Source organism: Eptesicus fuscus, chromosome 22, assembly GCF_027574615.1.
Source record: "Eptesicus fuscus isolate TK198812 chromosome 22, DD_ASM_mEF_20220401, whole genome shotgun sequence".
In the NCBI taxonomy this organism is placed as follows: domain Eukaryota; kingdom Metazoa; phylum Chordata; class Mammalia; order Chiroptera; family Vespertilionidae; genus Eptesicus; species Eptesicus fuscus.
Genome location: NC_072494.1, coordinates 33,161,868 through 33,187,295, shown reverse-complemented (window position 1 = coordinate 33,187,295; position 25,428 = coordinate 33,161,868). Strand labels below are relative to the sequence as shown.

Genomic DNA, 25,428 nt, shown 5'->3' with positions numbered 1-25,428 from the left:
ATGCTTACAGAAGGTGTTACAGTTAGACTGCTATCTTAACGCTGAGGGTGGAGACCACCCCTCCGGGACCTGGCAGCCAGATCTTCCCATTCTGCTCCCAGCCAGGGGCGGGGGATGGCGTGTTAACAGAGGGTGCACAGGGCATGGCTCCTTCCCTGTGTTTTGCATACAGTCACCCAAATGCGCCTCTTCTCAGAAAGGTATTCATGAAAGGCATGGCCCCTCAGATGTCAGCACACCAGCCCCCATCTTGAAGGCCCCTGCATTCCAGTCAGTCTTTCTTTCCATGCCTAGAGATGCCCAGCGTCCCTGTAAGCCTTCCCTGTCTCCCCCTGAGAGAGGGGAGTGGTTGGTAGACGTATCCCAAGGGGCCGCGTCCTGGTGGGTACCTGTGTCCCCTGAGACGGTCCTCCCTACACATCACGGCACAGTCCAGGGATCTGATGGAGAGACGGGCCGCTCCCGCACTCAGACACACCCAGCTGGGTCAGAGCCACAGAAAAATGTGTTCCACTATTACTTTAATCACAGTATTTACACACCATTCTTTATTCAGAAAAAAAAAATCTACCCAATCTTCCTATCTCTGGAAAGTTCTATTTCCAACCGTCATTGAAATCAGGATCCCTGCTCACCCCTCTGGAAAAAAAAAAAAAAACACCCACAAAAATGAGGACCTGGGTCACCCACAGAGGAGGTAACTGGTGAGGGTCCTCTGGAGATGGCGTGGGGCCCTGACCCCAAGGGGATGCAGAACAGTGAAGGGGGTCAGGGTGGGGGAGACAGGGACAGAGGGAGTCTGCTGGGGGCCTGAAGACACAGCTCACCCCAGGAATCAGGGAGGGGGGGGGGCGAGGAGGAAGCCATTGAGATTGGAGGATAAGGCCAGGGCCTCGCCTAAGAGCAAAAGGCTTCCTGAGACGCGCACAGGTCAAGAGGTTTGGCTCAACGATGTGGTCCCCTGCTCCTGCCCCCTCTGACCACTGGGAGGAGAGGAGCCCAGGCAGAGGCTCTGGGAGGTTCCAGGACCAGAACTGAGCTCTCTGCTCTCCTCCATTTGCCCCCACGGGTGGGAACACATGTCCATGCACCTCCATCCTGCCTCCCAAACAGAGACATTGTTCTACAACTCAGAGCCCAGGTCCAGGCTCAGCCAGAAAGCTGTGCGGGCCTCTGCACACAGAGGCGGGGTGGGGGGGGGGGGTGTGTGAGGGGGGACCGGGGAGCTCGAGGGAGCCTTGGAGAGCAAGAGGGAAGCAGGTGACTGGATCCACAGTGACTTGGAGGGGGCGTAAGGTACATGGTGTAAGACGACAAGGTGTCTGGCTCTGTCATAACAAAAAGCAGGTGTAGTGAGCTGCTTTGGTTTCTCTAAAGCAAAGAAAGAAAATATAAGGAAGAAACAGTAAAAGGCAAAGCCTCCTGGGAGGAAAGTGTAGGCCAGAAAAGCCCACGCTTTCTCCCGGGAGTTCCCATAACGAGGCAGAGAGGCGGGAGAGGGAAGGGGCCACGTGTGAAGGCTGCAGGATCATCCACCCCGCCCGGAAGCTTCTCTGAGCTTTGGCTTTTCCCCATCACACCCTTCCTCGAGGGAGACCAGAGTCTGGGTTCAGGGAGCTGAATGCATAAAGGGTTACCTGCCTCTCCCCGAGGTGGAGAGAACCCCTCTCTGGGGCAGGGCAGGGCCCCAGGAATGGCTTTGAAAGGCGTGTGCAGTGGCAAAGGGTAGAAGGCGAGGGATGGCACCTCCGGCAGGGAGGCAGCACGCGGCCAGACGCAGGGCGGGCCCCCTTCCCCAGGCATCGCCCAGCCTCGCCCCACCCCGCCGAGTCACAATTCGGTATCAGCCACCGTGTGTTGTCTCGACGAATGGCCGTTTCTGGACGTGGCCTGGCCGGTCCCGTTCTCCTGAGCCCCTCGGTTCACACTGGCCTTTCCCTGAGCCTCAGGGGAGGGCCCCGGGCCTGAGCTATAGCCCTGGCCGCCACCGTTCTCCGTGTAATAAGGGTCTTCCCCCTAGACGGTGCATAAATAAAGGAGCATTATCTGAAAGCAGGGGAGGGGGACCCGGCGGGGGAAGGAGGGGGGGCGGCTGCATGTGCAGACTCCTTTCTTCCGGGAGAGCCGTCAGGGTTCCAGCTCCTAGAGGAGAAAGGACAGAGGAGAGCACCACAAGCTCCCCAGACACCGGCTCCCCGGCGTGTGCAACCCCCCGGCCAGAGGCCACCAGTCAAACCCCAGCCTTTCCTTCCTCATCCAGGACACGTCAACAATAGGTTTTTGCCCCAAAAAAGAAATTCTTTTTAAGTATGTTTTCCCGCCACATGCCCCCTCGTGAGCCAAGTGGCACCCGTGGCCACGTAATACGTTTGCAAGTGGCTGACTCAGCAGCCTGCTCCGGTCATGCCCAGATGAACTGTCCCAGTGAAAAGAGTAAGTCGGTGGCAGGGACCATCTGCGACCACAGGGAGGTGGGCTGGGCCCAGTTAGTCCCCCTCCCCAATGGGCAAAAGTAGGTTTACAGTTGTGAGTACACGAAACACAGAGTTCATTCTTGTGTTATTATTATTTCTTAATGGTTGTATTATTTAATAAACAAACAACTGGAAGCCTACCTTTGGCCCACCCTGCATGTTGTTTGGACTCGTCCAAGGACACGGTATGTGTAGGCCTGGCCATCCCTGTGTTAAGGGCACAAAAAGTGCCTTTTCTGGTATTTCTCCGCCCCTGACATTGACATTCATGGACTGCCCCAGAAGACCACGATCTTCCTCATTTCCTGTGGCCCGAACCCCAGAACTAACCAGCCTTTCTCCCGTGGGGCTCCAACTGCGGCGGTTCATCAGGAAGTAGCCAGTGATCCCCAAGACAGCCAGCAGGATCCCCGAGGTGACCAGCGCAATCAGGGTCTTGCGGGAAAAGCTCTGGTGGCTTCCAATACTCTGTTCTTTGAAGTCTTGGATCCCCAGCTTGGAGAGAAGGCACAGAAAAGACGGCCTAGTCACTTGTGGGATATGGCTTCTAGAAAGGAGTCCAACCCAGACTAGACCCATGTGTGTGACCCAGCAGTGAGTAAACACAAGAAGACATTGACCTCAGGAACTTTCTAAATGGGATTTCAGATGGACATCTCTTAATCAAGCTGCACTGTGAGATTTTGGTTCGGCATAGGAAGGTGAAGATGGTTGAAGAAGGATGGAGAGGAAGGAAAGGGAAGTCTAGAGAAGGTCATTATTCTCTCCCCTACTACAGCAAACACCCCAAACCCATCATCTTAGAGAACTTACCTTTCTCAGGTCAGACCGGTGATTTTTCAGAAGTTCGATCTTGCTGGAAAGTTCTAGAATTAGAAACAGGGGTTGCTGAATCTCGAAGCTGAGCCAGCTCATCCTGCTCTGTCCTCCTAAGCTGTTTTAGAAGATGCTCTGATGGCCAGGGTAGTTCATCTCAGGACGGCCTCTCCCAAAGTCAGCCCGGCCCTGCTCCCCAGCCCCTGCACTCTCTGAGTTACGATGCTTGATTTCTACCCAGCATCCTCTAACCTCAGCCCCACTCCCTCCCTTGCCCTCGAGACAGATGTGCCCCTTACCTGTTCTGTTGGGCAAGACCAGAAGCAGACAACGAGGCTTCACCTCAGACTGGGCCAGGAGCAAGGAGCACACACTGGCCCCAGTCTCAGCCGGATCCTTCTTACACAGGACTTGGGTCAGTTCCTCTCCATTGTCCTTCTTAAAGTCCTCCTGGAAGACCAAGAAAAATGACGAGCAAGAGATGAAATTACTCTTATTCCCTGAACTGCATCCAGAGTCTTGATAATAATTCTGGTTAAATCCTCCACAGGAAGGATCCCTTTTTTCTAAAATTCCAACTGAAAAAAAGAAAAAAAAGAAAAAGAAAAAAAACACCTCGAACTATGTGTGTATAAGAACACAATAAGAAAAAACACTAAACAAACTTCTCAGTACCAAAACATATATCTATTAGTGTCTTAGGTGTAAGATGCCAGAGAACAAATTTATTAAAGGACTGCCCCTGCCCACATATACTATTCAAAGTAAATTCCAAAGCAATTGCCAATAACAAAAAATATTAATAGTGCAATACTGAGGAGAAAATCATTTGTTTCAAGGCTAGAATAAAGCCAAGAGGGGTGAGGAGGGGAGACAAAATCTATGACTATAGACTTGGCAGGATCCTGGGTCCCTTCCCTCTTACTCTCCAAGAGGTCTCACAAAGGTCATGGTGCAAAGGGAAACGGTCTTTCTGCCAAGTCTTCTATCCCCCTTTCCCATTAACAGTATGGAATCCTTGCCCAGTCAGTGTGGCTCAGTGGTTGAGCATCAACCTATGAACCCGGAGGTCATGGCTTGATTCCCAGTCAGGGCACATGCCTGCTTTGGGGGCTCAATCCCTAGTGTGGGACATGCAGAAGGCAGCCGATCAATGATTCACTCTCTCTCTCCCTCTCTCTCTCCCTCCCTCTCTGAAATCAATGAAAATATCTATTAAAACATAAGTATGGGTCCCGTGCTTTAGAGGTTCAGAGGTCTTCCTCCAGGCTATTGACTGGCCCGTACTGAGGAACTGAGTCCTACTCAGGAACTCAGGCTCAGCAGATAAACTCGGATAATTCTTCAACAGTGAGCCCAGGACCGGGCCCTGGCTGTGCCTTCCAACGCCCTGCTCTCGAGTGCCCCAGGGTTATGCCGGCAGCCTCCAATCAGAGCGGCCTCCCCTGCACAGGAAAGGAGTGGAAACCAAGACTCTCCCCTGTCCGGATGGCAGATGGCGGAGGAGGAAACGCCTGAACAGCTCTGACCGCCTTCCTGTTAGGGGAAAACTGCTGGGGCGTGCGAGGGCCATCAGATCTGAGCCTCCGTGGAGGAGAAAGCTTCCTGTTTGTAGGCAGGACTGCTTCTGTGGCAAGGCCAGAGGGCCCTCCCAGCTTGGAAGGCGGCCTGGGTATTTTCCTACTGCCGTGGCCCAAGGCAGAAAAACCCAGGCTCCTTTGCTCTCGCAACAAGGCAAGGTCAAGATTGGCCTCAGGCCCCAGCTTGCTTCCACCAGCTGGAGCTTTAGGGAGCTGAGTGAAACTCACTGGGCTTGGATGAGGCCGGGAGAGCAGGGCGTGACCCCCAAGCCACAGAGAGATGAGGCCATTGGCGACCTTGGAAGGCCTCTGGGAGCTGAGGTCTCAGAGAAATGGATTCTCAGGCCAGGGCTGCTTCACCCCTCAGGAAAAGGCTCAATTCTGCAGGTCTGCCTTGTGAAGTCCTGGGTAGAGGCTCTGCTTCTGGAAAAATCTGGCTCTTTGCTAAGGGTAGCCCGGACACCACATTGGACATACTCAGCAGTCTCCTTCCTCTTGAGGCCCATTTCCCTTCTGAGAGCCGCACATGGCTTCCCTGAGCACCACACCCTCCCTAGCGCCATGCCTTCTGAATGAAAAGCAGGGAAGTGCTGCTGGATGGCTGGGCTGCTGATGTGTCTCTGGTCGGAATATGTCTCCTTCCTGAGAGGGGCAGAGGGACAGGCTCTTGCTCGGTTAAAACAAGCCAAGCGAGGTGGCACCACCATCCGGCAGCTGAGTCCAAGAAGCTGCACCTCAATCAGATCCTGACATTTATCAAGCCCTGAATATATGATGCTGTGTGAAAACCTGTGTCACGTGGCGCGTGGGTCACGTGGTGTGTGGGTCACGTGGTGTGTGTGTGTGTGTGTGTGTGTGTGTGTAGCATGAATTCTACATGTCCAAGCTCCAGATTTGTGTGCATGACAATGAATATAAATGAAGTTTACTATGTCCCAGGCACTGTTTCAAGTGTTTTACACATATTGATTAATTTAGCCTCACATCACCCCATGAAATGGGGTACTATCATTCTCCCCACTTTAGAGATGAAAAAAACTGAAGCCAAAAGAGACCAAGAAGTCACAGGCCTAGTTTACCAAAGAAAGGTGCAATTGAGATGCTATGGGCATTCAGAGGAGGGTGAGCACACATCTGGCGTGGGGCTATCAGAGCATCTCAATGTAGGCCTTGAAGAACAGGTAGAAAGTATACGGGAAAAGCTGGTGGGGGGAGGCCTTTGACTGGGGGCACCACCATGAGGAAGCTCAGGGACATGAGAGCCTGTGACTGTCACAATCCCAGTTGCAGGAGAATGAAGAACACCATCTTCTCCCTTGGATTCTCCATCCTCCCAAATCCCACTCCCTCCCTCAAGCCCTTCCTACCTCCCATCACAGTGGACATCAACCTTTGCTCTGCTAGTGACTAGATTCTTTCATGTCATGCAGTTTGCTTGAGTGTCAGGGTCCTTAGCTGAAGACTGAGTTGCTGAGGTGAGTAAGGAGGTGTTGTATGAAGAGTGCCCAGCAGGCTTTTGAAACCCCAACGGGCACTGGAAAAATGGCAGCCATTACTATTACTATTAATAATAGCAATACCTTACGTACGCTGCCATCTAGAATCCACATTTGGATGTTTAGTCATATTCTGCCTTATCGTTTTTGCCATTTCTCTCTGACTAGACTGTAAGACTCCTGAGTGTGGGAGCAGGTGTATATTACATAATGTGGAACCCAGACTGAACTAAGCATAGCACCAAATAAACAAAAGTGCATTGTTGTTCAACCCAGCATCCCAACTGGTTTGGCCTTCACACGGAGTCCCTCCACCCCTTGCTTGGTTTCTTGGACTAAATTCAAGGGAATAACAGCGGCCAGCCTCCCACTCGGCATCAGGGAATTGTGTTTGAACCTGGAGACGAGCAGGTGGATCCTGAACAAAGCACAATGCTTCTCCGGATGCTTGAAATAAACATCCTTCCCCAAGAGAGGCTGTGGGCAGGCATCATGGGAGAGTGGGCAGGAGGAAGCCACAGCCTCGCCATTACGCTCATGAGAATCCGATTTGTGAGCCCCCGACTACATCGGCTTGCACAAGTATTTTTGCAAAAATAATAACCACAATAATAAAACCATCCAACCTTTCTAGGGTAGCACCCTCAAACTTTTGCAAGGACTCTTAGCTTGTCAAGGAAGCATGCTAAGCATTAAAATAGAGAGAGAAGGACATGGATTTTTATAAATGACCTTTAAGATATTTTCCCAGTGCTGTCTCCCTCCCCGCCCCCCCCCACCCCCCTCAATAATTTTATGTACTTTGGTGTGAGTTTGACAATGCAGGCAAAACCTCTATGTTCATATGGGTTCTGGACTAATTAAAGGACCTGCTACAACTCACACAACAGGTGGGCAGCTGACCAAGGGCACGGAGTTAGGCTGTCTCCTGATTCCAGGCTCTTTCCAAGAAACACACTGTCTTCATCAGTCCTCCATCTGTACACTGTTTTTCTGCATGGAAACTGACCTTTAGTGTTTGGGCAGAGGGCAAGGAAGGCGTGGGCTGGGGATATGATGTGCAGGCGGGAGGCAGTCTGCCTCAGATGAAGTCAATGGGACAGAATAAGGGTGATGTGAGCTAGCTGAATAAATAAAACCTCTGTGCAAACAGACCTGATTCTAAAGAAAGGTAGTTCTAAAAACCAAATTGGCAGGTAAAGGACTTAAATAGAGATTTCTCCAATAAGATGTACAAATGGCCAATAAACACATTAAAAGATGATCAACATCATTAATTATTAAGAAATGCCAGCCCAGCCCTAACCAGTGTGGCTCAGTGGATAGAGCGTCAGCCTGCGGACTCAAGGGTCCCAGGTTCGATTCCGGTCAAGGGCATGTACCTTGGTTGCGGGAACATCCCCAGTAGGGAGCGTGCAGGAGGCAGCTGATTGATGTTTCTCTCTCATCGATGTTTCTAACTCTCTCTCCCTCTCCCTTCCTCTCTGTAAAAAATCAATAAAAATATATTTTAAAAAAAAGAAATGCCAACCCAAACCACAAGAAATAGTAGCCATGCCCATTAGTATGGCTACTATTAAACAAACAAACAAACAAACAAAACAAAACACAGGAAATAACATGTGTTGGCAATGATGTGGAGAAATTGGAACCCTTCTGCACTGTTGATGTGGTTGTAAAATGGTGTAGCTGTTATGGAAAACATAAATTCTATTTAAAAATATAATTACCATATGATCCGCCATTTCACTTCTGGCTATATAACCAAAAGAAATGAAATCAGGGCATTGAAGAGATACTTGTACACCCATGCTCATAGCAGCATTATTCACAATAGCCAAAATATGAAAGCAACCCAAGTGTCCGTCAGTGGGTGAATGGATAACAAAATGTAGTGTGTACATGCAATGGAAAAAGATATCCCGTCTTAAAAAGTAAGGAAGTTCTGACACGGGCTCCAGTATGGATGAAACTTGAGGGCATTATGCTAAGTGTTATAAGCCAGTCATAAAAAGGCAAATACTACATAATTCCACTCATATGACATACCTAGAGGAATCAAATTCAGAGCAATAGAAAGTAGAATAGTGGCTGCCAGGCTAGGAGGAGGGGAGAATGGGACATTGTTCAATGGGTGTAGAGTTTTAGTTCTGGAAGATGAAAAGAGTTCTGAAGACTGGCTTCCCAACAAGGTGACTCTACTGAACCGCACACTTAAATATGGTTATGTCATGTGTATTTTACTGCCATTAAGAAATATTTTTGGTGGATTCTCCTAGAAAAAAATGGGTATGGTATAAGAGAATAAAGTAACCTCACATTTTGGAAACAATTTGAGGAACCACAACCACAAACACTTAATTAACCTGATGTTGCAGCAGAGAAAATGAAAGTCAGACTTGGAGTGACACGTTCTGCTAATGAGGGTTCTGAGCTGTGGTACCAGGTGCTTGAGAAGAGCGTGGGACCGCCCTTCCTCTCCCTGGATGATACAGGTGATGTGTTGCCTAGAGATGAAGGATGGGGAGTGAAAGAAGAGTGGCTGGGATACAAATGTCTACAGAATGCATCTACGGAAGACAAGTCAAAAGAATCCACGTAGCGAGAGCTAACACCCTGGATACTCAGTAAGTACTGGTACAGAATGAGAATCTGAATGGCTGAGAACAATGCTTGTGCATTTCTCTCCTGGGAATACAGATGCAGGAGCATGCCAACATTACCCAAGTATTCAAGGACGTGATGTTAGGGGAATCCAAACTCTCAGGCTTCTCAGTAGGCTGTGAGTAGGGCCTACGTTTCCCATGGTTAGAACCAGCACCTTAAGGCCTTCTGACACCAAAAGTACAAAGCATCCTAAGGAGGATTACACCGCACCACTCAGCCTTGGGGAACCGACTGATGATCAGACAATCATGTAGGACTCAAGGAAAAGGAATCTGGGACACAAGCAGGAGCTGTGGCTAAAAATTCCGAACAAGGATGGCTGACTGAGGAAAATGACCTTGGGGAATCATAGGAGGCATTGCTGCTGGAGGTCTGGGGAAGAGGGGACCTCAGCAAGGAAGGGGGATCGATAGGGGTAGACCCACCAGGGAAATGATAGCACTCCACTGTTGCTACCGTAGAGTTGACTCACGGCAAGCAGAGCAGAAGCCTTCTTTAGAAAACTGGGGGAGCCGCTCTCTTTCCACATTGATACGCACGGATCCTCCCCAAATCTCAGAGGAGCGTGCAGATCCTCTCGGCTGTGCCACAACATAGACTAGACAGTCAAGACCACAGGTTGAAAGAGGTCATAGCAACGTAAGAGGAATTATTTCTGGAGCAGCAGTAAGTTCCTGGCACTTGACTTGTATGATGATCCTAGTTAAATGTGAACTTTGAAGAGCAATGGACAGACATGTAGAAGGTTATGCAATCAGCTCTAAATTGTTGGTACAAAGAATGAGCATTCTGGCACAGACCCGTGATACACAGGAAAACAAGCGCTCAACCAAGATGATAGGGAAAGAGGGGGGTCGGGGGGGGAGGGGAGAGAAGTTGGTTATTTTCCCGAGTTAGAATTAGCAAAGGATTTGGCACTTTTTTAATGAGTTGAAAGTCAGCACCAGGAACACACAGAGCATTTTACATTCGTGTCTAAGTTAGCTTTTTTACAAATTGCACTTAGTTGTTCCATTGTGTGAACTTATGTCTTCACCATGTATTTTGTTTTTTAAAGTCCTAAGGTAATTCTCTAAGGTATAATTTTAAAAGACCTGTGAGTCAGAACCACCCACCTAATAAGCATAGGTAGATGTCAGTAGTTAGAATAGACAAAATAAGTAATTTAATGCGCTCGACAGCACAGTCTTTTCCTAGCCCATTTTCAGGTCATGTATGCCTCACATCACATATATGGTTCCTTTAAATGAATTCTTAACTTGTAAGGAAACATTTTTTTGTGGGTTTTTGTTTTTTTTTGTAAGTGAATACCACTCTTCCTGTCATCCCATCCTTCACCCAGAGCCTTGTTACTGTCAGGAAACTAGGTTTATTGAAACAAAGTAAGGAGGTCTACTATTATCATTAAAAGTGAACACCACGCTGTACAATCTCACCAATGCACTAAGACATGAAACTCAAACAAGAGGCATAACTACTAAAAATGAGGAGAAATACAACAGATTGTGGAAGGTAACATAATAACTTACCTTAAAAACAGAAAAGAATAAACTAAAAAGCTCCTGGAATTAATAAGCAAGTTAACCAGAATGGCTAAACTCAAGATAAATATTCCAAACTCAATTAACTCTAATATCCCAACAATAACCAATTGTTATACATAATAAGTCTATATTATAGATAAGTTTAAGAAATCTATAAAACCTATAGAAAAAAATTTAAAAACTAAATAAAGCAAGATGCTGAATAGTATAAAAGAACAGAAAAAATATGGATGAATTTTAGAGCAGTTCCAATTAAAATTTTAATTAAAAAAAATCTTGACAAGATGTTCCTAAAGTTTTTCTAATAGAATAAAAAATACTTTTCATTTTTTATAGAGCAAGGACCTTCCTGGCTAAATATTAAAAATCCTGTAATGTCAAAGTATAATAATTAAAAATTTTTTATAACAGGCCAAAAAAAAAAAAAAAGACAAACTGAACAAATAAAATGTCTGTCAAGAATATGCCCTGCGACATATAAAACCTTAATATAAGCTAAAAGAAGCATTCTGATCAACAAAGAAAGAAATAATGTTGGGAAAATGGTTATATGAAAAACAGCATTATAGAAAAAGAAATTCTATATGGACTCAAGTTATATGTAAATAAATATAATAAAGAAATTAATATTTTAGGTGACTATTTTATATTTCATGAAGGACTTTCTTAATATAAAATCAAACTTAAATCTGACAATGTATATTAAATGTACTACAGAGACTATACCAGAGGAGGTAAAAAGTAACAACTACATTTAAATAGAATCACCTTTGCCTTCTTTGTCCACCAGATGGGGCCTCTTACTCCCTAACGCAAAGCTCATTTTGCAAGTAGCCTGACCTTGCTTAGCCCCCACCAAAGTCCATCTAGAACAAATGGTTTAAGGGGGTTGAGAAGGAACTGTGGGAGGAGAGGAGGGGGAAGGCACAGGGGTGGGGAGTTTGACTTACACAGCTGGAGGTCTCATTCAGCTCCAGGCAGATAGCGTCGGTCAATTTCACTTCTTTGACTCCGGAACATTTGATTTCTCCCTGTATTAAAACAAAGTAAATAAGCCAGCATCTTTGCCGCTCATTTCTTCCCCACCTCTTTTCCAGTTTGATTCTGTGAAGCACATTCTTAAGAGATTTTCAGAGAAAAGAATTGTAAAAAGCCGTGAGGGGAGGGAAGAGGTGGGGGGTGAGTAGGGGGTCCTAATATAAGGTGACAGGAGAATATTTGACTCTGGGTGGTGAGCACATGGTACAATATACAGATCCTGTAACATAGAAACCCATACCTGAAACCTATATGTTTATGTTGACCAATGTCACCCCAAAAAATTTAATAAAATAAAATAAATAAAAAAATGTTAGAGGACTAGAGCTTTATAACAGTCTTACTCTCTTCCTCCATCTCACCAATGGTCCCAGCAGACACCAGCCATTGGCAAACTTGGTAAACACTGGCACGCACGGCGCAGAGATAGAAGAGGGCAGGGCAGGCTGTTTTCCCCCCAGTGTATTATTTACTCGCAGTCAGGCCACACAGGGTGGGGCAAAAATAGGTTTACAGTTGTTATATGAAAAATACAATAAATCATAATACAAGAATAAATTATATGTTTTGCGTACTCACAAGTGTCAACCTACTTTTGCCTCACCTTGTATAGGCAAACAGATAATGGGGGGCCGGGCAGAACCTGGCGAGGCTCAGTTTCCTCCTGGCCCCTAGGACTGTCCAGATTTTTTCCTAGCTCCTTTAAAAAAGAAACCAGGCAGGCCCCCAGAGCCCGCTCCCAGGCCCCCCAGCCTCTGTGCTGAAAGCTGTAGCCAGTCACTAGCCCCAGGGCTGAGAAGGGCCAGTGATCTCACCATCCCTGGTTGCTCCATTCCTCACTGCCTCTCTATGCCTGGCATTTCCGCCAAACCCTCTCACACGGAGGAAATGGTACTTGCCCTAAGCATTTTGGGAAAAACAGCCCCATTAAATGAAAGATGGTTTCTAAATGTGTACAAAGGGGAATGGGGCCCTAATTAAAGCCCAGGCCAAGAGGTACTAGAAAAATCCAATGAGGATTGGATGGATCGAAGAGAATCCCCTTTAATCTCTACTCCTTAGAAATGCAATTCCCATGGCACAGATCAGCCTTGCCACCTGACTCCACCCCTCTCCCCCTTTCTACCCGTTCCAGCAATATTTAGGCTGCATATTTTTCATGTTAATTCTTTTTATTGATTTTAAAGTAGAGGGAGGGAGGGTGGGAAAGAGAAAGAGAGAGAGAGAAACATTGATGTGAGAAACATCGGTTGCCTCCCATACACACCCCGATCAGGGATCAAACCCACAACCTGGGGATGTGCCCTGACTGGAAATCAAACTGTCAACCTTTCAGTGCATGGGATTCAACCACTAAGCAACACTGGCCAGGGCCCATGCCAATTCTTAATGACCCAGATCTTCTTGGTTGGGATGAGGAGAAGTTAAGGGGAGTATCGAGTTTGTATACATATGAAATGAGGGGGAAATCTGCCATTTTTGGCCTAATTCACCCACCTTGATGGTACTGGGGGTAGAAGTAAAGGATGTATTGGGTTCAACGGTAAATGCCACAGGACTGGTGCTGTTGAATGTCGGGTCTGAAATATTTCCAGGTGACGTGCTGGGCTCCAAGGTCATCTCTGAAGTTGAAAAGTTGGTTAGGGTGGAAGACACTATGGTGGCTAACGAGGTCTGTGTCTGGGCAGAAGAGTTCATGGTTCCAGGAACTGGGGTGATCCCAGAGGTAGATGCAAACTTGACTGTAGTCTCTGGAAAAGACCAAAACACAAGTGTGCATTTGAGCACATTTGCATAAACATAAACACACACACACACACACACCCCTCTCAGTTCACTCTCATGAGTGAAGACCTTATAGATAATGACATTGGCATGGTTTTCAACCCAGAAGAGGGAATTTGGGGATTTAAGAGTTACTTTATGGCCTAACCCTTACCAAACTCATTGCAAGCCAGCTGTTGGAACCATAGCTATAATCTAGATGTATTAGAATTCCCTCAGGATTCTGAAACTTAACTGGATGCTGGTCCACCCTCGTGAAGTCAAAGACCCCCAATTTGAACCCGTAAACAACTTCCTTCACTTAGGAGAGATCAGAGATCTCTAGGGAGTTCTCATCTAGCCCTGTTTTATCATTAAACCAGACTCAGCATGAGAGAAGAGGTACAAGGAGCATTACTGGTCAGGATCAGCTGCCAAGGCATTGGCCTGAGGATGCTGTCACTGGAGGAAGAATGATCTAGAACTTACTTCAGGGTACCCTAAACAAGATGTCCACGTCGTTGTTATAGGAGTGTGTATTTCCCTCTATGCGGGTCAGCAGGGGCAGGAAGAGTGGTCTGCAAATGTCCTAATGCTTTACCCAAGCACCAGCAGCATCCCTCTGGGACCCAAGACAAACACGTTTTACCTGAGATGGCTGCTGTGGTCCCACTGCTGTTCTGAGAGATGGTGTAGAGGGTGGTACTTTCATGAGTACTTTGTGTTACGGGTTCCTGGTTGGATACATTTGTAGGAACAGCTGAAAACATTCCTTTGGTAGATGGCTCTGGGACAACAGTAGTCAAGTTATCTGTATTTGTGAATGCAGAGGCTGTAGGGAAACAAGGAGGAAAAGTCAGAACCTAAATTGTCTTGGAGCCTCATGATATCACCTGATTTAATTTCTATTTCTCCTCCTCCTCCTCCTCCTCCTCCTTCTTCACATATATATATTTATTAATCCTCACTCAAGGATATTTCTCTCATTGATTTTTAGAGGGAATTGGGGGGGAGGGAAGAGGGAGGAGGGAGTAGGTCAGAGAGTGAGAGAGAAACATTGATGTGATAGAGACACATTGATTGGTTGCCTCCCAAACATGCCCAATCCGGGGATCAAACCAGCAACCCTTTGGTCCTTCAACCAATGCTCTAACCACTGAGAAAACTGGCCAGGGTGTGATTCAATTTCCATCCAGAATATCCTGTGCTCGCTTCAGCAGCACATATACCAAACTGGAATGATACCTAGAAGATTAGCATGGGCCCTGCGCGCAAGGATGACATGCAAATTTGTGAAGCGTTCGAATATCTCCTGCCACCCCTGGCAAGGCAACAGCAGCAAGAACATCCTCCTGGACAGGCAACTAATTTCCCACGACTAGATTTTTCCTAAAGAAATGGGGAAGGAAAAGCTTGTATGCACCAATTGGCTAGTAGAGTATTATCTATAGGAGGATTATCTACAGGAGGGAAAAGTTGCAAGCAACTAAAATGAATTACAATAGGATAAATGGCTTATGCACCTAAGATACCATAATCATTACCATAAACAGATAGAGAAATACTATAGCAACATGAGGATGTGAGGCTATGTTCATAACATATTAAGTAAAATATTAAAATCACAAAGTATACCTGAATAAATATTACAGAGATCTAAAATGTGGGGAGGCTATATCTCTATTCCTTTTTTAACGTATCCTCTCTTTTTCTCACTCTCCATCCACCACCATATTAATTCTCGGAACAGTCACTACGATCATTACCGTCCTCTATGCCAGTGGTTCTCAACCTTCCTAATGCTGTGACCCTTTAATACAGTTCCTCATGTTGTGGTGACCCCCAACCATAAAATTATTTTCGTTGCTACTTCATAACTGTAATTTTGCTACTGTTATGAATCGTAATGTAAATATCTGATATGCAGGATGTCTTAAGCGACCCCTGTGAAAGGGTCGTTCGACCCCCAAAGGGGTCGCGACCCACAGGTTGAGAACCGCTGCTCTAAAGTGAGGTTTTTTTCCTTACATGGATTCTTGGGAGCATCAATGAGATGAATGTTAACTTGCTACAGTATAATGTTCCTGGATCTAGTTATTCTCTGAAGATCTTCGCGAGGGTCCTTGCCCTTCCATGTTTCCTAGTTCCCAGCCAGCAGCGCCATCTTTAGACGCAGGGAGGAGAAGCTTCTTGCCTGGACCCTGAGCGTGAGAGCCCACACTCCGTTCCTCCTCCTGCGCTGCCCTCCAACCACGGTGCCAACAGAGATGGAGCCTCCCTTCCAGAACACACCTTGGGGGCCAGAAGTCCTAGAACGTGTTCCTCCCCGGAGGACCCGCACGGGCCTTTTCTCCCAGCCCACCCTTCGGAGGGGGAGCTGCGGCCCCAGAGTGTGCGCCTGCGAGGCCAGAGGCAGCGGAGGGGTGGCTCTTGCAGGGAGAAGGCTTAGAGCAGAAGCGTGTGGGTGGAGCGTCCCTCGCATGCATATCAGATCCTCTACAGCGTGGGCCAGCGTCATGGTTAAGAAGAGAGGGGTAGGCCATCTCCTCTTGCTCAGCCACATTGTGGGACTGACTTCCAGGACTGTGAGAGTCTCACATTCAAACCTGGCCTTTCAGGTGGCCACGAAGGTCTGTTTCGCAAGGTAGGAGAACAGACGATATTTTATTTATCAGTCGGTTGGCTTGGTTTAAAACTTCCAAGTATTTAGACATGTAGTATGTGGGCCTCCCCTGTACTCTTGGCTTGGACCCTGTACATGTTGGCGGTGGACTGGAGATGCAGAGCGCACACCCAGCAGGACCATCCTCAAGGAAAGGCTCCTGAGGGTCCCCAAAGCTTGTCTCTAAATGTTCCCGATTGAGAGCTAGGTGAGAGCTTTTTTCCAAGGTTTCCAGGAAAAAGCAACGCAAAATGACACCTTTTCCTTCCCTCAGCAACAGGAGGGAAGTTCGTCTTCAGTTTTAAGGCAATTAACCTGGGGCCAAGAATGTGTCCCTAGAGATGGTGACAAGTCTCTCTTGCCCCATATCTGCCTCCCTCCCCAACCTGCCGCCAAGAAGACTGCCATTAAGGGCAAGGACAACAATCATCTTAATATTACGTGGCAGGTGAGCAGGCGGACAAAGTAATGCCGCTCTCTCCGCTTTAGAGACGAGAACCCGCATCACCGGGGTTTGGGCAGAGAAGGAAGGCATAGTTCATGCGGGGCGAGGAGCAATGGGGCCGTGGAGGTTCAGCTGACTCAGGGGCCAAACCTCTCAGGCAACCTCCATTCTCTGGAATGAAAAGGAGGGACTCCTGTCTGGCTTAGGTAGGGAGTGAGTTTAACAAAATAAAATAGACGGGGAAGCAGATTCCGTCTTCTTCTGCCCTTAAGTAGGGCCCTCTCAGCAACCTGCCCCTAGGGTTTGGAGTCACTGTAGGGGGCAGGTGATAAGAACTGAAGTCATCCTCTCAAGGTACATTGCAAGGCACCACTGGAATCCCCCTTGACGTCACTCTTCCTGCCCACCCTTTCCTCTTCGTCCCCTCCAATACATCAATTCCTGGGAATCCCATCTGGCCCAGCCTGGCCCAGCCCTTTTCTCTTCCCAAAGGAAACTGGGCCCGGCTGAGGTGATGTCATGCTTTTGAACCCCCTCCCCCAGGGCCTCCTTCACCCAGACAAACAGTTTTGAACTTTTCCAGATGTGTCGAGAGACCTGCTGCTAGTTCTGAGGACAGAGGTGCCTGTGCCAGATGAGTGAAGCAACCCTTGGCCCAGGCCAGCTACCAATCCACGAGGGTCGGGCTCCCGGCTGCCGCAGCCTCCTCCCACCCACCCCTCAGCCTCAGCCGAGCACTGAGGAACTCTAGCAGGATCCATCTGCAAATGGCAATGGGACCCCAACCTCACATTCATGTCTCCGAGCCTAGGGTGAGCAGGGAAGCCTCAGAGATGCTGGGGAAAACTGAACAGAGATGGAGAACAGAAAGGCGAGGCTGAACATGGGGTACGCATAAGCTGGTGTAGGGCCAGGGGACACCTCGGCAGGGCCACGGGAGACAATCCTGGCCTGGTGCTGCAATACAGGGACATCAGTGAGGGAGTGTCTTGGTTTCACCGTCTCTGGGGACCCTTTTATAGAGTTCGTTCCCATGAAGAGACTGGGATCTTGAAGAAGTGACATTTATAAGAATCAAGACGGGCCATGGACCTCTTTGAGTCCTACTTCCCTGCCACACCCATGGCATTAAGCCTTAGTCTGACCTTTCTTTATCTGAACTTCTGTTCCCTTACTCTGCAGGGAGGAACAGCAGCCGACTAGTCAGATTCTTAAAAGCGATGGGTAAAACCCGCACTCCATCCATTCCACCCTAGACTGGAGGCATAGCCCTCCACCAGACCATATGAGAGTACAGCTTAAAATAGAGGAAAATGCTACCTTCTCTTGTTTGCTTCTCAGTCCATCTTTATTAACTGGCACTCAAGAAATTTATAATGGAACTAACATGGTAAGACCTCTGCTCAGGAAACGGTATACATGATTTGTCCTCTGTAAGTGATGGAGACGCAAGTCCTAAGACCTTAGAGAAGCAGCAGGAAAGGGACCTACGCTGCTATGTGATCTCAACTCTTGAACATGGAGCAAGAGAAGAAGACAAGGTCTCAGGGAGTTGGCAATACGAGGATTCTCAGCAGCCAAGTTAGATGTCACAAAATTGATGTAGTAAAAGTCACCCATTTAACTTACAGGCACTTATTCAGAGGCAATTATTCTTGTTTTACACACAATACTATCAAGTTGGTTATTTGATATACTAGCTAAAGCTAAAAATTAAAAAGAGACTCTTAGAAACAAACATGAAATAAGGAGAAGCAGCAGCTAAAAATGAAGAAACAGAAATACATGAAAAACAGACATGCGTATCAAAACCCACACTAGCCTGGAGTCATTTATGGGAGGAGTAAATAAATATGTGCACCTCGATAAGCATTAGAATGTCACTGAGTTGTACCTTGACCAAATTGTTTCCATGATATATCTGAAGCATGAAGGTTAAAGTCCTATTGTTTGGTACACTTACGGAAGCAGAGGTGTCTGAAATACATTTTTATAAAATTTCTACCTATAACTAGTAAATTGAAGATATTGTCACTCTTTAAAGGGGGGTCGGGGTGGGGTTATAAATCCTCAGCAGTTCAGAAAGGTCTGCTACCTAAATAACTCAATTTCCACACCTTAGGAGACTGGGTTTTCCTGTCCTTGGTCTTACTTTTCTTAGAGCCTTGGTTTTATTTTTTTTGCTGGTGTTGTTTTTGGACCTCCTAGCCCAGTGGTCAGCAAACTCATTAGTCAATAGAGCCAAATATCAACAGTACAACGATTGAAATTTCCTTTGAGAGCCAAATTTTTTAAACTTAAACTATATAGGTAGGTACATTGTTATTAACTTAATTAGGGTTCTCCTAAGCTGGCCTTTGCTAAAAACTCAAGGGGCCAAAGAGCCGCATATGGCTCGCGAGCCGCAGTTTGCCGACCACTGCCCTAGCCAGTCAGCCCCACTCTGCCCATCCTTTCAAATTCTAGCACCCGGCCCACTAGTAGTTTCTTGGAGGAGTTCCTGGGTGTCTCAGCTCAGAGAGGTGCAGTCCTAGGAAGAAGGAGGACAGGGCCTCTTCTGGGAGCCCACTCCTGTGCTGGTGAGAAGACGGCAGAGCCTGGAAGCAAAGAGCCCAGGCTCCGCTCTCAGGCCCTGATGGAAGCAGGCAGGCTTCTGCACCGTGCTCGGCAGTGGGGCCTTCGGAAGCCTCTTTCCCGCTTTATGTTTTTATTGATTTCAGAGAGAGGAAGGGAGAGGGAGAGAAAGGTAGTCACATCAATGATGAGAGAGAATCATCAATCAGCTGCCTCCTCCATGCCCCCAACTGGGGATGGAGCCCACAACCCGGGCATGTGCCCTGACCGGGAATCGAACCGTGACCCCCTAGTTCCTGGGTCAACACTCAACCACTGAACCACACCAGCCCGGCTTCTTCCCCTCTTTAAACCTCACCTGTAAAATGAGGATAAAAATAGTCCCTACTTCCTAATTGTTTTGTGGAACCAAGGAGGAAAGAGGTGTAAAGCAGTTAGTCTATCTGGTAAACATCAAGAAATCGTGGTTATTGCTGAAACCGGTTTGGCTCAGTGGATAGAGCGTCGGCCTGCGGACTGAAAGGTCCCAGGTTTGATTCCGGTCAAGGGCATGTACCTTGGTTGCGGGCACATCCCCAGTAGGGGTTGTGCAAGAGGCAGCTGATCGATGATTCTCTATCATCGATGTTTCTAACTCTCTATCCCTCTCTCTTCCTCTCTGTAAAAAATCAATAAAATACATTAAAAAAAAAAAAGAAAAAGAAATCGTGGTTATCATTGGTGTAGGCCCCTTTCCTTCTGCTTCTCCAAGACCTTAGGACATTATCTCCATCACTTATTGAGCACAAATCATGTATGCTGTTTCCTGAGTAGAGGTCTTGCCACTTCAGTTCCATTATACATTTCTCAAGTGCCAGACTATCTCTTCTACTCATTGGTTTTACTCCGAGCGCTTAGCACAGTCCCGCGTTCAGAACAAACGGACTGAATGGCGACGGTGTCAGGCGCAGTCCCACCAACCACCACTAGGTAGAGGGGTCTCATTTGAGACTATATTTTAAGGGGAAGTTTATTAATTTAGGGAGTGTTCATGGGAGGTTAACCAGAGTTAGGAGAGTTCTAGAAACCAAGTCCTATGGTTGAGGGCCTACTGTTATTTCATCTAGATCAGTGGTTGGCAACTGCAGATGATGGACCAAATCCCGCCCATGGGCTGTTTATACCATGGCCAGTATACTAAAAATGGCTTTCCTGTGTTTAAAGTGTTGTAAAATAAAATAAATACAATATGCAGCAGAGAGTACCATGCCTTGAGAGTCTAAAATACTTACTATCTGGCCCTTTACTATAACCTCTGATGTAGAAAGGAAGAATTTGGAAGGGAGAGTAAATAACTTTCTTCAAGGTACATTTCACTTATGTATTCATTCTTGTTTTTCACAAGCACAGTGATGTACAAGGGACCATGCTCAGTGCTGTGGGAAGCACAAAATAAGAGAGGATTCCTTACACTATTAGGCGTGAGTGTCATTAGAATTTAAATATATCCTTGTCCTCCCGGAGTTTATAATCTAGTGAGGTGATTTAGAAAGGTCGGTAAGCGTTGTCATGAAGAAAGATCAGAATAATTCTGTGAATTATTAGAAACAATAGAATGGGAATTAATGACTAGAAGTTGCAGGAAGGCTGATTTCACTGCAACACAAAGAAAAACTTAAAATGAGGAGGTTAGTTTTAAAAAGATGGAATGAACTGCAAGACAGTGAGCCTCCCGCCTTTCCTGAAAGCACTCAGGAAGCATCCTTGTTATGGTCTCCAGGAGTTTGGGCCTCATTGGATCAGAACAAAGAGCTGGGCTGATGCCTTCCTATCCATCAGGGGCCAAGCTAACGTTTGAATTGAAACCAAGTGTCTGTGGCCTGAGTGTGCCCCGTGTACTGAGACTTCCCTATACTATTTAAATGATGTGTCTTGGACCCCATCCACTTTCTGTGGAACCCCAATATCCTGAGCTTTCTCTGGGGCCGACATTTCTCCCAGTCACCTCTTCCTGCCTTTTCCTGGGTGCCATTGACTCCTGGATGGAAGACCTGCGCCTCCCCATGCTCAGGCCGCAGCAGTTCTTGGTTTACACTACTTCACCATGGGCTAGCCAAGCACCCACTCCTTATTCTCCCCAGAAGACTGCTAACACAGACTAGCCTGTGCTTACTGGAGGCCTGAGAGCCTGGAGCCAGATTATAGCACCGCCCAAAAGAGATGATGACAGAACTGAAATTCTAGACACCACTGTGCTAAACATCCATATCGTACCCTAAGGTCTCTTAGCCAGGTCTTTTTCACCCTCCACTGTCCCTCCACTGTTCCAGGCACTCCCCTCCTCTCTCTCTTTCTCTCTCTCTCTCCCTCTGCTTGGACTCTGGAGTATTTCAGCCTTTTGTCTCAGGCTCATCAAATACAAAGTCCCACTTTCTTTTATCACGCTCAGCGAGTCAACCTCTTGTGGAATTGCACATCCTAAATTTGTCCAGGGGGTCTAGGTTGTCTCATCCAAAGACTATTTAAGGAATTTTCTTGAACAATGGAACTGGCTACCTAGAGATGCTGCTCCCCTGTAGGTGTCAGCGATAGGTTCTCTGTCCACCCCCAACACTCCCCAATCAACAAATAGCAGACTTTCCAGTTAAGCCAAAAGGCCTTTTCCTTTATTGACACCTGAAGGGGAGTGACTCATTCCCAGGTGGGCTCTGGCGTGTAGGTCCCAGGATGCACCCCCCTCCAAGATGCACACATCTTTCCCGTTAGCAAAGTCGGGGGCTTTGGGACTAAAAGTCATAGATAACGTGCTTTTATTTCTTTGCTGCGGAGGCAAGAAAAAGTTCTCATTAGAGAAGTCAAAGCCCAGAATATGGAAATTCTGTCCTAGCGACTCTGAGCTTTTTCTTCTGGAGGGTAGTGTTCCCCTACCTTCACATTTTCAGTTCTCCACACTTGGGCCATTTAGTTAAGTCAGTGGTTGGCAAACTGCGGCTCGCGAGCCACATGCAGCTCTTTGGCCCCTTGAGTGTGGCTCTTCCACAAATACCACGGCCTGTGCGAGTCTATTTTGAAGAAGTGGCGTTAGAAGAAGTTTAGTTTAAAAAATTTGGCTCTCAAAAGAAATTTCAATTGTTGCACTGTTGATATTTGGCTCTGTTGACTAACGAGTCTGCCGACCACTGAGTTAGGTCAAGCAAAGTCAATGAGAGAGGGAGGCCCAGGCACCCTCAGGGTGGAGCTGGGTAACCATCCAGCCCTGAATGTCAGCCCAGGCTTGCCTGCCCAGGATCTAAAGGAAATCAGGCCGTGAGACCATAAGAAGTGGAATTTGTTCCTCCTTCTTATTTGTTTTTGTAAGACTGGCAGGCGTTTATCAGCTGCAGTTTGGCACCCTTTGCCCTGAGCTTTTGAAGACAAAGAGTCAGAGAATGAAGGCGATGAGGATAAGTGAATGAGGCTCCCAGGAGGTGGAGCCAAAGGGATAAGAAGCAGAGGCCCCGGTGGCCTGTTTTTATCTGTCAAACAGGAATGCTGCGGAGGACTTGCGTTTGCCTAGGTCGTGGCAGCAGGGTTGGCCCTACAAGGAAGAGTTCTGGGGGCCACTGCATTAGTCACAGGTCCCCCAGGCTGCTCCTCCTCAGTCACCATGTGGCAGAGACTCAAAGGGTGGAGTCCTCTCTCCTCTGGAAAATATCTGATAAAATTCTTTTTCCCTTTTCTTTTTTTTCCTCCCCCCTCTTACATGTGGCCCCAGACAGGATATGGGTGTGGGGTCTGCAGGCACAGAAGGACCCAAAGGAAGAAGAGGAATGTGAAGGGGTGGGACTGGCCGCGGAGGGCTTGAGGGAAACCCTGAGTCTCACAAATGGGGCTCCTCTTCCCAGCTGGCGGTGTGGCCATGCTTCCTGGTGGCCTCTCACCGCCACCCAGCGCCACTCCATTTCCCACAAAGAAAGTCTACTTCAGGTTGGCTGCTATGCCCATCCCCATGCCTACCTACTTCTTACAGGGACAGGAAAAAAGAACTTCTCAGAACAAAGCTCTGTGTCCGGGTGACGAGAAAGCCACAGCACCCCTTTCTGCTCTAAATTTCACAGTCATAATAGCACAGAATTTCTGCCACGTCCCTTTGATAGCATTTCGAGGTACAGTCACTCATGTCATGGACTCCCCAAAATACCCCAGGACAGAAAATGACTCCTACTCTTACAACAACAACACACCCTAGAAAGTTCTCAAGGAAGGCATCGAGGTGCCAAACTGGCCCACGCAATCTGGCAAGATTGAGGACCGGGACCCATGCCGCACCCCTCACCCCCAGACTGAAATTCTCCACAGGCCACCCTGAGGTTTTGAAGAGGTTAAGTTGCTCCCCCCACCTCCACTGCTGCAGGCGAGACTGAGGCGGGCCAGCTGAGGAAATAGGCAAAGGGTGGGCCCAGGACCGGGTCATCAGCACAAGCTGTGGAGTCAAAGCAGCGGAGCATCTGATCTGAATCAGAGCCTCTGCTCCGCTCACCCCGGGGGATCCCCTCGCTAGGGCTTGCTCACCTCAGTGACAGCTTTTTCCCTGCCCCAAAGGGCAAGTCTGGGGCTGCCAAACAGGTCAACCCAGAGCCTAACTTAGAGCTTTCTCCAGCCCAGAAGGACTCGCTCTCCAACGGGGTGGACCCAAAGAGGGACAGCAAAGGAGGCTGAGAGTGGGGCCCTGCTGGCTGGCCCAGACCGCTCTGTGGGGCCCCAGCTGCCTGGCCTTTAGGAAGAGTAGGGAATTGGGAGCTCTGGGGGCAGAATCCTGAGCAAAAGGGAGAACACGTTACAATGTTTAAAACCTTCTAAGTGCAATGAAAGGAGATAGAGAATGTTATCCCCAGATGAAAGGAATATTTATTGAGTGCCCTATTGTGTGTGTGTGTGTGTTTTAAGGAAATTGAGAGCAAGAACTTAAGAAATAAGAGCATTATGGACCAGGAGAAGCGTCCACTAGTCTTCTGACCTGTTTAGAAGTTGGAGAGCGGGGCAGGGAAGGAAAATCCCCAAACCTAACACTCCTGAGAGAGGAGTTGTGGTGGGAGAGGGAGGCAGCGTGGAGAACCAACTCCATCCACCACCACCTTCTCTGCAGTGGAATGGGTGTGGGTGTCGGAAGAGCGAGTTGTAACTTAACTTTGCGATCCAACGCAAGGATTTTTGCAGGGACTGTTCTCCATTCCAAACTCCCCTCCTCACCTAACTCCGCCTGCCTCCTGCGCTGCGCTGCGCTGCGCCCGCGGCCGCGTGCCAGGTGGCTTTGCTCCCTTTCCTTCAATGTCTAATTCTGGCTCCCCCCGACCCAGCGCTGGGTGGGCGCCGGGCCCCCTTGCCCGCGACACGCTCAGGCCCCGTTTCCCGAATCACTCATCAGCCACAAAACTTCTCTCCTCCCTTCTCTCCAACTTTGCGCTCCGCACCTTTGGTAACAGGGAGAGACACCAGCACCTTCAAGGGGCTTTATATCAGAGGCAACTCCAGCGAGTCGCGCTGTCCCGCGCGGGGACGCCTAGGGCTCGCCGCGGGTTGACACCTGGGCGAGTTCACACTCGCGGCGTGGTCGCCTTTCCTCCCCGCCCCAGCCCCGCCGATTCCCAGGTGAGGGGCTGGGCCCGGTTCACACGGCCCTCGCTCCCCAAAGCCGGGAGCGGCCATGGGCGTGGGAGCTTGGATGGAGGCAAGGGTGCCTTCCCTCCGTGCAGCTGGCTGAGCGCGCTCGGCCCTCCCCGTCCAGCCTGGCGGGCCGCGCGCGGCGGGTACTCACGCAGCAGACTCAGCAGGCAGAGCGCGGTCCAGCCCCGCGGCATCCCGCGCTCCGCGCGCGCGCCCCTGCGGCCCAGCATCCTTCCCGCGCGGCTCCCGAGAGATGCACAGAGCCCGAGACACTGCTCGCTCGCTCGGACGCCCGCCCCTCCTCCCGGGAGCGGGGTGGGCGATTCTTGCTTTTCCCTTCCCCTCCCTCTTTAGTCCTGGCAGGGCCGGCCCCTCTCCTTGGCTGCCACTAACGTGAGCTTCCCTGCGCAGTCCCAAAGGCGGAGGACGTTGGGAGGGAGGCTGGGGTTGCCGCCTTCGAGGCCAAAAAAGGTGGAGGTTTTGTGCGGGGCCCCAGATGCCTTGTTCAAGTTTATGTAGAGGCCCCATCTTCAAGCTCACTTCCACTTAACTTTTAACCCCTTTGTGTCAGCCTTGCTGGTGGCCCGGTCAGGAGTAAATTTCCTTTTTTTTTTTAAAAAAAATTTTTTTTGGCTTTCTATTCCTTTTTGGTTTTCTTTATTTTAAAGTTTTAAGCCGAGAATAATCTTGCAGAAGGAAATCTTCTGTGAGGACCTGAGTTTACAAGTGTGGACGTTTTGCTAATC

General features: G+C 48.3%; 1 protein-coding gene and 1 non-coding gene across 3 annotated transcripts; one reads left to right on the top strand and one right to left on the bottom strand.

The window, feature by feature from the left end:
* Positions 1–504: 504 nt before the first annotated feature.
* CD34 (CD34 molecule) lies at positions 505–25,042 on the bottom strand. Of its 2 annotated transcripts, none has more exons than XM_008146017.3 (8): positions 24,834–25,039; positions 14,029–14,211; positions 13,113–13,366; positions 11,528–11,608; positions 3,590–3,740; positions 3,288–3,340; positions 2,805–2,969; positions 505–2,016 (listed from the first exon to the last, which is right to left on the bottom strand). In XM_008146017.3, exons 1-8 carry the CDS (start codon positions 24,910–24,912, stop codon positions 1,831–1,833), a joined length of 1,152 nt encoding a protein of 383 aa, XP_008144239.2. In that variant the 5' UTR covers positions 24,913–25,039; the 3' UTR covers positions 505–1,830. The 2 variants fall into 2 exon arrangements, with proteins under 2 accessions (XP_008144239.2, XP_028008089.2); XM_028152288.2 differs by lacking the exon at positions 505–2,016 and adding an exon at positions 2,023–2,142 and having other exon boundaries at positions 24,834–25,042.
* LOC114233147 (U6 spliceosomal RNA) lies at positions 14,584–14,691 on the top strand. The gene has a single exon (XR_003619291.2). It is a non-coding gene; the product is annotated as a U6 spliceosomal RNA (small nuclear RNA).
* Positions 25,043–25,428: the final 386 nt, after the last annotated feature.